General features: G+C 35.2%; 3 protein-coding genes across 3 annotated transcripts; 2 read left to right on the top strand and 1 right to left on the bottom strand.

Annotated features, from left to right (window-relative positions):
• Window positions 1–1,913: 1,913 nt before the first annotated feature.
• Window positions 1,914–4,929, bottom strand: LOC135663807 (ATP synthase subunit beta, chloroplastic). The gene has a single exon (XM_065176884.1). It carries the CDS (start codon window positions 4,927–4,929, stop codon window positions 3,433–3,435), a length of 1,497 nt encoding a protein of 498 aa, XP_065032956.1. The 3' UTR covers window positions 1,914–3,432.
• An 828-nt stretch (window positions 4,930–5,757) lies between these two features.
• LOC135663808 (ribulose bisphosphate carboxylase large chain) lies at window positions 5,758–7,300 on the top strand. Its single transcript, XM_065176885.1, has one exon. The coding sequence runs from the start codon at window positions 5,758–5,760 to the stop codon at window positions 7,219–7,221; it is 1,464 nt and encodes a 487-aa protein (XP_065032957.1). The 3' UTR covers window positions 7,222–7,300.
• A 593-nt stretch (window positions 7,301–7,893) lies between these two features.
• Window positions 7,894–12,274, top strand: LOC135663806 (acetyl-coenzyme A carboxylase carboxyl transferase subunit beta, chloroplastic-like). The gene has a single exon (XM_065176883.1). It carries the CDS (start codon window positions 7,963–7,965, stop codon window positions 9,784–9,786), a length of 1,824 nt encoding a protein of 607 aa, XP_065032955.1. The 5' UTR covers window positions 7,894–7,962; the 3' UTR covers window positions 9,787–12,274.
• Window positions 12,275–12,500: the final 226 nt, after the last annotated feature.

Here is a 12,500-nt window from a genome sequence, read left to right as displayed (position 1 = left end):
TGAAATAACTGAATTGGTAATTGTTTTGTCAACTAAGGGAAACTCAATCAAATTCATAACTGTCTCAATGTAATCTTTTCCTTCATTTTTATTTTGATTGTCTGAATATTCAGTTAAGACCATTCCAATGCTCCTTTTCGCCATGCATAAACTGAACCAACAATTGGGATAAGCACAAAAATTAAAGCTTCGATAAATACAGATACACCCAATACATCGAAACTCATTGCCCATGGATAAAGAAAGACCGTTTCAACATCAAAAACAACAAAAACTAGAGCAAACATGTAATAGCGGATTCGAAATTGTAACCAAGCATCCCCAATGGGTTCTATACCCGATTCATAACTAGAGAGCTTCTCTGGTCCTTCACTAACCGGGGCTAAAACTCCGGAAATTACAAATGCCAAGATAGGAATAACGCTTGATATTATTAGAAATGCCCAGAAAATATCATATTCGTGAAGCAGAAACATAAATGTACTCCTATTAATGTGGAATATGCTGAATTATTCGATTCGAATCGGAATTGTCAATTCATCCATAACTTCTTATCTTAGGCGAAACAAGAATTGATTTTGATCAAATCAAACTGCATAGTTTAGAGTTTGTTTGCTGTGGGGCATGTTTTGTTTAAAGATTCATCTAATGGAATCCCACTTACATTTTGGATTTCGATTCTATTTAGATATGGTGTAGACATAGGATGCTCTTACACAAACAAAACTCTCTCACTTTGTCTTGGGTTCTCTATCCTCTAGAAAAAGGTAATAAAATACTAAAATATCCTATGCCTATAACTATTCCTATGCCTATAACTATAATAAATATCAATACCCTATAATATAGTAAAGTAAATATCCTATAATTAAATACTATGAATACTATATTCATTAGAATACTATGTTGATTATATATATAATCAACATAATGAAATAATAATAATTTCATTTCCTTTTTTTAAAACTTAAATTTTTCAATAGTCATATGGGGTAAAATGTCTAGGGATTTCTAGCATATTCTATATTATTCGAAGTATTCCTTTTTCATTAAAATCTGGGTATAGGATCATTGCTTCTATTGATTTGATACGAATATGAATACATAATCTAATGCATCGAATGATTTTTTATCTTTTTCTTGTCCTAGATTTCATTTCTATTTTTCTTAATTGATTCAATCCGTTGAATTGAGAGGTGACATATAACAACTTATATCTTTCTATACAAAAAATTGGAAACTTGGAACCTGTACTATCCCACCTCCTCAGAAATAAATAAGAAGAATCGAGTTATTTCATTAGAGTTAGAATGAAAGATTCATTCTATTTCGGACCAATCTCTAATACTAAACAAAGATTACGATTTGGAATGAACCAAAATACTTGTTTGTTTTGTTACGGCAATAACGCTTAATAATATAATGGTAAGACCAAGCAATGGGTTAGATTTCGCTACAAGAAAAAGGTTTTACAGCAAACCTATACTAGACAATGAAACATAGCAAAGAGTGGAGTAGTATAATCGACGGAATCATAAATGATTTACATAACATTTTCAAATAGAAAGAATCACACATTATCGAATGATTCGACGGACCAAATCAAATCCACAAACCCACTCAACTCATAGAATATAGAAGAAGAAACGTTAATATATTTAGGCCCAATTCGTTATCTCTCCATTATCTCTGAATCAATCAATAAGGTTGCTCTTGTTCTGCCAAAAAACGATTAGTGATTAGTTAGGGGGATTCTCCAAATACAAGACAAGACCCAAGACCAAGAAAAGAATAGGTCCTAGACCCATGTGACTTAGGATTAGACTTGGTTGGTCCCATAGAAATGAAAACCATACTAAACTATATACTAAACACTAAACTATATACTAAACAAAAATATAATATATTAGGATTAGGGCTATACGGACTCGAACCGTAGACCTTCTCGGTAAAACAGATCAAACTGATTATTATCGAAATGATTCGAACTGTTTCAAAGACCCAACATGCATTTTGTTGCATTGGGCTCTTTCATCAACTGATGTAAAGATCAGTTAGTCCACCATATTTTTTCTTTAGAGGAAGATAATGAGATGGTTCCATGTGCTCTGATTTATTATTTGTATTCTGATCTAGGAGCAATACCAAAGTGTTTCAAAGAAGGGTTATCTTGACTTAGGTCTGCCTTCGGCCTAGATCAACCTAAGTTAAATGGAATCTCTATCGCTCCGCTGCAACAGTCGAATATGAGACTTCATACACCTTAAAGTTCATAGGACGAAAAGAGGTTATTTTGAGGCCCTTATACTCATTATGCCTAGCATTGAATGGGCTGGGTATTTACCTTATCAACTATCAAATCAATGGCGGGTTCTATTTGATTTGGCAACTGAATTCGCGCCTGAATCGGACCGAACCAAATATTTGTCAGGCTATTGTTCTCTTGTTCCCTCGAACCTATGGAGTAAGACATCGATTTCTCAATACGATCAATTATGTTCATTGCATAATAGGCTCCTTTGAAAAGCATTGGCGCGCGTGTAAACGAGGTGCTCTACCAACTGAGCTATAGCCCTTGTCATAGACATCTTAACATATAGATAATTTCTTGTCAAGATGGATATTCCATAATCCACATCATAGCTCTCTGATCTATTTATTTTATTTACGCTTAACAGAACAGATTTATTTACGCTTAACAGAACAGATTAGTATTGCTTAGAAATAATATTCCACCTATAATCCCCGAAGTGATGGGTTCTTTTTGTGGTGATAAATGACCTACTTAACTCAGTGGTTAGAGTATTGCTTTCATACGGCGGGAGTCATTGGTTCAAATCCAATAGTAGGTAGAACTTATTAGATACCGGAGTCGATGAAATGATATCTAATAAGTTTTTCTACCCCATCTTCTTTTTTTGTTTTATCAGATTAGACTTGATTGTGTTCAATTGGCAGAATCAACATGTGGTGTATAATAAAGAACTTTTTAAAAACTTCTCTTTATTATTTTGATGTATTGACTTGACTAGTAGGAAATAACATTGACAGCCTCTACTCGTGTCCTAGCTCGTCTGAGAGCTAGATTCGCTTCAATTGCTTGTCTCTTACCCTCAGCTCTACTCAAGTTAGCTTCAGCTATTTCAAGAGCTTGTTGAGCTTCTTGCGGATCAATGTCAGTACTTATTTCCGCATCATTTCCTAAAATGGTGATTTCATTATTACCTATTCTAGCGAAACCACCCATCAGAGCCACCGTTAACCATTGGTCGTTGTTGAGGCGTATTCTCAAAAGACCTATATCTACAGCCGTGGCAATAGGGGCGTGGTTTGGTAATACGCCAATTTGGCCACTATTAGTAGATAAAATTATTTCTTTCACTTCTGAGTCCCAAATAATTCGATTAGGAGTCAGTACACAAAGATTTAAGGTCATTTCTTCAATTTGCTCTCCTCTTCTAAGTTCATAGCTTTCGCGGTAGCTTCATCGATGTTACCTACTAAATAAAAGGCCTGCTCGGGAAGACTGTCTAATTCTCCGGAAAGGATCAGTTGAAACCCCCTAATTGTTTCTGCAAGACCAACATATTTTCCTGGAGAACCAGTAAATACTTCTGCCACGAAGAAGGGTTGTGATAAGAAACGCTCGATTTTTCGTGCTCTTGCTACAGTTAAACGATCTTCTTCGGATAATTCGTCCAACCCAAGAATAGCTATAATGTCCTGAAGTTCTTTGTAACGTTGTGAAGTTTGCTTAACTCTTTGCGCAGTTTCATAATGTTCCTCGCCAACGATCCGAGGTTGTAACATAGTTGACGTTGAATCTAAAGGATCCACTGCTGGATAAATACCTTTGGCAGCTAATCCTCTCGATAATACGGTAGTAGCATCTAAATGTGCAAATGTCGTGGCAGGAGCAGGGTCGGTCAAATCGTCCGCAGGTACATAAACGGCTTGGATCGAAGTTATAGATCCCTCTTTGGTAGAAGTAATTCTTTCTTGCAAAGAACCCATTTCTGTACTAAGGGTAGGTTGATAACCCACTGCAGAAGGCATTCTCCCCAATAAGGCGGATACTTCTGATCCTGCTTGGACGAAACGAAAGATATTGTCGATGAATAGAAGTACGTCTTGTTCATTAACATCCCGGAAATATTCCGCCATAGTTAGGGCAGTCAAACCAACTCTCATACGAGCTCCCGGCGGTTCATTCATTTGACCGTAGACTAGAGCTACTTTTGATTCTGCAATATTTTTTTCATTAATTACTCCGGATTCTTTCATTTCCATGTAAAGATCATTTCCTTCACGAGTACGTTCGCCTACTCCGCCAAATACAGATACGCCTCCATGAGCTTTGGCAATGTTGTTGATCAATTCCATGATGAGTACTGTTTTACCTACTCCAGCTCCTCCAAATAGTCCGATTTTTCCTCCACGGCGATAAGGAGCTAAAAGATCCACTACTTTAATTCCTGTTTCAAAGATTGATAATTTCGTCTCTAACTGTATAAAGGCAGGTGCAGGTCTATGAATAGGAGATGTTGTGCTAGTATCTACAGGACCTAAATTATCAACAGGCTCCCCAAGAACGTTGAAAATTCGTCCGAGGGTAGCTCCACCGACTGGAACGCTTAGAGGAGCTCCCGTGTCAATCACTTCCATTCCTCTCATCAGTCCATCTGTAGCACTCATAGCTACAGCTCTAACTCGATTATTTCCTAATAATTGTTGTACCTCACAAGTCACATTAATTTGCTGACCAATAGTATCTCGACCCTTAACTACCAAAGCGTTATAAATATTAGGCATCTTGCCCGGAGGAAAAACAACATCCAGTACTGGGCCAATAATTTGAGCGATACGCCCTAGGTTTTGTTCTTCAAGTGTGGAAACCGCAGGACTAGAAGGGGTAGGATTGATTCTCATAATTATAATTAAAGTAAAGTATGTCGAAAGTTTTTTTGAATAGTGCCATGCCAAGTCGAAAATAAATGTCCGATAGCAAGTTGATCGGTTAATTCAATAAGAAATAAATGGGAGTTAGCACTTGATTTAGTTGGTACCACCCAACCGAATACGATTCAATCGTTTACTCATTCAATTACTCATTCAATGAGTCAATTTTCAAGTTCAGCCAATCCTTCTTTTTTTCAAAAGAAATATTAAGTACATGAAATCACGAGTAAGTCTCTTTCATTTCTCTATCATTATAGAAAAACCATCCGTATTAGATTCTATTATCTATAGAATTCGAACCCGAACTCCATTTATGATTCATTATTTCGATCTAATTGGCCATTGTTCTTTTTTTTTTTTGAATAGATATTGGATTTCCGCCTATCTATTCTTTATACCCTTTTAGGATGAATTATGCCTATTTTCACATCTAGGATTTACATATACAACATATATCACTGTCAAGAGTGAATTTTTCTTAGTATTTGGATTCAAAATAAGAAGGAGATCCATTTGATTTTATTGTAAACTTGCAAAACAAACATTGGGTTTGGGTTGCGCCATATATATCAAAGAGTATACAATAATGATGTATTTGGAGTATACAATAATGATGTATTTGATGAATCAAATACATGGTCTAATAATGAACCATTTCATTTTAACATAACATTGAAATTAGTTGATAATATTAGTTGAATATTTTTTTTCTTTTTTTTTATTTTTATTTTTGTCAAAGGTTTCATTCATGCATAATCTATATCGAGTAGACCTTGTCGTTGTGAGAATTCTTAATTCATGAGTTGTAGGGAGGGACTTATGTCACCACAAACAGAGACTAAAGCAAGTGTTGGATTTAAAGCTGGTGTTAAAGATTACAAATTGAATTATTATACTCCTGACTACGAAGTCAAAGATACTGATATCTTGGCAGCATTCCGAGTAACTCCTCAACCTGGAGTTCCGCCCGAAGAAGCAGGGGCTGCGGTAGCTGCCGAATCTTCTACTGGTACATGGACAACTGTGTGGACTGATGGACTTACCAGTCTTGATCGTTACAAAGGGCGATGCTACCACATCGAGGCCGTTGTTGGGGAGGAAAATCAATATATTGCTTATGTAGCTTATCCTTTAGACCTTTTTGAAGAAGGTTCTGTTACTAACATGTTTACTTCCATTGTGGGTAATGTATTTGGTTTCAAAGCCTTACGAGCTCTACGTCTGGAGGATCTGCGAATTCCCACTTCTTATTCCAAAACTTTCCAAGGCCCGCCTCACGGCATTCAGGTTGAAAGAGATAAGTTGAACAAGTATGGTCGTCCCCTATTGGGATGCACTATTAAACCAAAATTGGGATTATCTGCAAAAAACTACGGTAGAGCGGTTTATGAATGTCTACGTGGTGGACTTGATTTTACCAAAGATGATGAAAACGTAAACTCACAACCATTTATGCGTTGGAGAGATCGTTTCTTATTTTGCACCGAAGCACTTTTTAAAGCGCAGGCCGAAACAGGTGAAATCAAAGGACATTACTTGAATGCTACTGCGGGTACATGTGAAGAAATGATGAAAAGGGCCATATGTGCCAGAGAATTAGGAGTTCCTATCGTAATGCATGACTACTTAACTGGTGGATTCACTGCAAATACTAGCTTGGCTCATTATTGCCGTGACAACGGCCTACTTCTTCACATCCATCGCGCAATGCATGCAGTTATTGATAGACAGAAAAATCATGGTATGCATTTCCGTGTACTAGCTAAAGCATTACGTATGTCTGGTGGAGATCATATTCACGCCGGTACAGTAGTAGGTAAACTGGAAGGGGAACGTGAGATGACTTTAGGTTTCGTTGATTTATTACGTGATGATTATATCGAAAAAGACCGAAGTCGCGGTATTTTCTTCACTCAAGATTGGGTCTCTATGCCAGGTGTTCTGCCCGTGGCTTCAGGGGGTATTCATGTTTGGCATATGCCTGCTCTGACCGAAATCTTTGGGGATGATTCCGTACTACAGTTTGGCGGAGGAACTTTAGGACACCCTTGGGGAAATGCACCTGGTGCAGTAGCTAATAGGGTGGCTTTAGAGGCGTGTGTACAAGCTCGTAATGAGGGACGTGATCTTGCTCGTGAAGGTAATGAAATTATCCGTGAAGCTAGCAAATGGAGCCCTGAACTAGCCGCTGCTTGTGAAGTATGGAAAGAGATCAAATTCGAATTCGAACCAGTAGATAAGCTAGATAAAGAGAAAAAGTAAGTGTGCATAATTCAGTAATTCCTGTTTGTTCTCCTAATTGATTGCAATTAAAGTCGGCCCAATCTTTTCCTAAAAAAAAGATTGGGCCGATTGCCGAATAAAAAAAAAAAGAATGAGCATTCTATACTATGTATTTGCATATATCTTTTATATGTACAGATGTACAGATCTTACCTATATATATACAAGATAAGATCGAAGACTAAACAACTCAATACTTCTATTGTTTGTTGTTGGATCCATAGGATTGGATTAATTATGGATCCTTGGGATTGGTGGACTTTTTTATATCTCCTAGTTTCAGGCCATAGATCAAGCCAAGGGAAAGGCTCCTTTACCCATCCTATATATTGTCTTTTTCGTTCCATGTTAAAATAGAAACTTAATTATTTGATTATACGAGAACAAATTCTTTATTCTTTATTTATAGAAATAAACAACTATCTCTATTTTCGATGAGAATTTGTACATCACATGGAAGAAAGCTGTGTCTTTCTATTTTAAAATTTATAAAAAGATTCTATCAATATATATTGAAGTGATACCTCGGCTTCCCACAAAGGAGAATCATTTCTTTCAATACTTACTCGTTCTTTCAATACTTACTCGTTATTAATTAACAATCCTAATGATTAGGATTAGATTCGTATGCTTAATTCTGATAAGAAATCAAATAGTGAAAGTAAAATGATTATCCATCGAATGTATTGTATTTCATCAAATAGGGGGTAGAAAGACTCTATGGGAAAATGGTGGTTCCGTTCGATGTTGTCTAACGAGAAGTTAGAACATAGGTGTGGGCTAAGTAAATCTAGGTGTGGGCTAAGTAAATCAATGGATAGTCTTGATGGTATTGGACATACCAGTAGAAGTGAACAACCTATTCTAAACGATACGAAGAACGATACGAAGAAAAAGATTCCTAGTTGGAATCATAGTGGTAATTATAGTTTCACTAATGTTGATTCTTTATTTGAAATCAAGGATATTTGGAGTTTGATCTCTGATGACACTTTTTTAGTTAGGGATAGTAATGGTGACAGTTACTCTGTATATTTTGATATTGAAAATCAGATTTTTGAGGTTGACAATGATAGTTCTTTTCTGAGTGAACTAGAAAAAAAACTTTCTAGTTATTTGAGTAGGGGGTCTAAGAAAAAGAATCACTACTATTATCATTACATGTATGATACTCAATCTGGTTGGAATAATCACATTAATAGTTGCATTGATAGTTATCTTCGTTTTGAAGTCAGTATTAATAGTTCTATTTCGGGTAGTACCAACAATTACAGTGACAGTTACTTTTATAACTTCATTTGTACTGAAAATAGAAATAGTAGTGAGAGCGGTAGGTCTAGTAAAAGAACTAGAAAAAATTTCAATGATTTCCATGAAGAGGTGGAATCCGATTTCCATGAAGAAGTAGAATTCCACGAAGAAGTAGAATCCGACTTCCATGAAGAAGTAGAATCCGATTTCCATGAAGAAGTAGAATTCCACGAAGAAGTAGAATCCAATGATTTCAATGAAGAAGTAGAATCTGATTTCAATGAAGAAGTGGAATCCGATTTCAATGAAGAAGTGGAATCCGATTTCAATGAAGAAGTGGAATCCGATTTCAATGAAGAAGTGGAATCCGATTTCAATGAAGAAGTAGAATTCCATGAAGAAGTAGAATTCCATGAAGAAGTAGAATCCGACTTCCATGAAGAAGTAGAATCCAATGATTTCAATATAAATCAAAAATACAAACATTTATGGGTTCAATGCGAAAATTGTTATGGATTAAATTATAAAAAATTTTTTAAGTCAAAAATGAATATTTGTGAACAGTGTGGATATCATTTGAAAATGAGTAGTTCAGATAGAATTGAACTTTCGATTGATCCCGGAACTTGGGATCCTCTGGATAAAGATATGATATCTATAGACCCCATTGATTTTCGTTCAAAAGAGGAACCTTATGGAGATCGTATCGATTCTTATCAAAGAAGGACAGGTTTAGCTGATGCTATTCAAACAGGCATAGGTCAAATAAATGGTATTCCCGTAGCAATTGGCGTTATGGATTTTCAGTTTATGGGAGGTAGTATGGGATCCGTAGTAGGCGAGAAAATTACTCGTTTGATCGAGTATGCTACTAATCGATCTCTACCTGTCATTATTGTGTGTGCTTCTGGAGGAGCACGCATGCAAGAAGGAAGTTTGAGCTTGATGCAAATGGCTAAAATATCTTCTGCTTCATCTAATTATCAATCAGATAAAAAGTTATTCTATGTATCAATTCTTACATCTCCTACAACTGGTGGAGTAACAGCCAGTTTTGGTATGTTGGGGGATATCATTATTGCTGAACCTAACGCCTACATTGCATTTGCGGGTAAAAGAGTAATTGAACAAACATTAAAAAAGGTAATACCTGAAGGTTCACAAGTGTCTGAGTATTTATTCCATAAAGGTTTATTCGACCCAATAGTACCACGTAATCTTTTAAAAGGTGTTCTGGGTGAGTTATTTCAGCTCCACGGTTTCTTTCCCTTGAATCCAAGTTCAAAAATGTAAAGTATAGCACTAGATTCAGTTATTTTATTTGTAGCGAACAAGTATTTAATTCGTCGTAATCAGGTGTTTTCTTTGGTGACATAAGTTCTCCTTGTAATAAGAGACAGAGGTTTCGGATAATTTTTATTTTATATTTTATTATATTTTATTTATTATATTTTAGAATATAGAATATATAGTTTTAGAATATAGAATATATAGTTTCTATCTAGTCATTTTCTATCTAATCATATAGAATTATAGTTGATATTACTTATTACTTATAAATAAATATTATAAATAAATAATATTTATTATAATTTTTTATAATATATTTATAATATAATAATGGCTTGATATAATATAATAATGGCTTGATATTACTTATAATAGATATATCATAAGTAATAGATATATCATAAGAAGATATCTTTCTAATAGATAGAAATATTAAAACAGATAGAAATATTAAATTGAGGCACCTATTCTATGACAGATCCCAACTTACCCTCTATTTTTGTGCCTTTAGTGGGCCTAGTATTTCCGGCAATTGCAATGGTTTCCTTATTTCTTCATGTCCAAAAAAATAAGATTGTCTAGACCCAATGGGACCGAATCTTATCAATTTATTTCAACACTGGATGATAATACAGATATTTATCTCGTGTAATATGGTATGATATGTGGCTCTTTCCGAACACACAAATGAAAGAATCGTTATGCGGATATATGATATCTGCATAAATGCATGTATATGTGAATATAGCTGGTTCAAAATGGATTAGTGAATATTTTAAATAGAAAGTCAATGTATCTAACCAATTACTCTCCTAATGTTTCACATCAGAATAGTGCTAGTTGATGAAAGTTACTTCGGGATCAAGAAAGGTAAAGTCAAATTTATTTGGGTTATTCGCTCAATTCCAATCGAATGCACTGGATCTAGTATAGTATGAATTGGCGATCAGAACATATATGGATAGAACTTATAACGGGGTCTCGAAAAACGAGTAATTTTTGCTGGGCCTGTATCCTTTTTTTAGGTTCACTAGGATTCTTAGTGGTTGGAACTTCCAGTTATCTTGGTAGGAATTTGATACCCGTATTTACATCTCAGCAAATCATTTTTTTTCCACAAGGGATCGTGATGTCTTTCTACGGGATCGCGGGTCTATTCATTAGCTCGTATTTGTGGTGCACAATTTCGTGGAATGTAGGTAGCGGTTATGACCGATTCGATAGAAAAGAAGGAATAGTGTGTATTTTTCGCTGGGGATTTCCTGGAATAAATCGTCGCATCTTCCTTCGCTTCTTTATGAGAGATATCCAATCAATCAGAATAGAGGTTAAAGAGGGTCTTTATACTCGTCGTGTCCTTTATATGGAAATCAGAGGCCAAGGAGCCATTCCCTTGACTCGTACTGATGAGAATTTTACTCCACGAGAAATTGAACAAAAAGCTGCCGAATTGGCCTATTTCTTGCGCGTACCAATTGAAGTATTTTGAAACGAACTGAAGTGAAGAATAAAATGAAGAATAAATATTTTCTCAAGATGGGGGAAGGAACTTGCTAATTCCTCTTTTAATACAACTGAAGTTTCTTCATTCTTTTATACTAGAAAAAGGTCTAATCTAACTAACGAATCTAATCTAATAAGTATAGATATAAATTCATCAAACCTATCCGAACATGTATTTCGTAATACAGAATTCATCTTTTTAGGCCCAAGATTTGGAATTGATACCCTTTTCTGGTTAGACGGTGAAACATTTCGAAAGAATTAATTGATCCAGGGGGAGTTTTTTCGTCTCGAAACTCGATTCGTTACTTCAAGTGGGTTTTCGAGTATTCATCGAAAGGAACAAATGAAAATAAAATTGGTTCAAATTTGCCCAATTGAGATATCTGGAATAATATTTATTTCTTTTTTTCTCATTTTCATCCGAAAAGAACTCTTATTCTATGTCTATATTCCTTCTAAATCAAAAAAAAAATAAAATTATTACACAATAATAGGAAAGGAATAGACCCATAGGTCAATACCTTGTTATACAACTCGTGCTTCAAAGAAATATCAGATCAGATAGAGTCAACGAATGAAGCAGGTTCATTAACAATTCAATTCACAGAAAAAAAAAAATGAAAAAAAGAAAGCATCGGCCTCCCTCCCATATCTCGCATCTATAGTATTTTTGCCCTGGTGGGTCTCTTTCTCATTTAATAAATGTCTGGAACCTTGGGTTACTAATTGGTGGAATACCAGGCAATCCGAAAATTTTTTGAATCATATTCAAGAGAAAAACGTTCTGGAAAGATTCATAGAATTAGAAGAACTATTCCTATTGGACGAAATGATAAAGGAGTACCCGGAAACGCATATACAAAAACTTCATATAGAAATACACAAGGAAACAATACAATTAGTCAAAGCACACAATGAATATGATCTCCATATCATTTTGCATTTCTCGACAAATATAATCTGTTTCGCTATTCTAAGTGGTTATTTTATTCTGAGTAATGAAGAACTCGTCATTCTTAATTCTTGGGTTCAGGAATTCCTCTATAACTTAAGTGACACAATAAAAGCTTTTTCTATTCTTTTAGTTACTGATTTATGGATCGGATTTCACTCGACCCATGGTTGGGAACTAATGATTGGTTCGGTCTACAACGATTTTGGATTGGATCATAACGATCAAATTATATCTGGTCTTGTTTCCACTTTTCCAG

This window comes from Musa acuminata, unplaced genomic scaffold, assembly GCF_036884655.1.
Source record: "Musa acuminata AAA Group cultivar baxijiao unplaced genomic scaffold, Cavendish_Baxijiao_AAA HiC_scaffold_761, whole genome shotgun sequence".
Taxonomy (NCBI): Eukaryota; Viridiplantae; Streptophyta; class Magnoliopsida; order Zingiberales; family Musaceae; genus Musa; species Musa acuminata.
Note: the sequence above shows the minus strand (reverse complement) of the source record. Positions and strands in the feature narration are given on the sequence as shown.

Excerpts from the sequence above, each read along its gene's own strand:
- LOC135663807 (XM_065176884.1), bottom strand. The coding sequence starts at position 4,929 with ATGAGAATCAATCCTACCCCTTCTAGTCCTGCGGTTTCCACACTTGAA.
- LOC135663808 (XM_065176885.1), top strand. The coding sequence starts at position 5,758 with ATGAGTTGTAGGGAGGGACTTATGTCACCACAAACAGAGACTAAAGCA.
- LOC135663806 (XM_065176883.1), top strand. The coding sequence starts at position 7,963 with ATGGGAAAATGGTGGTTCCGTTCGATGTTGTCTAACGAGAAGTTAGAA.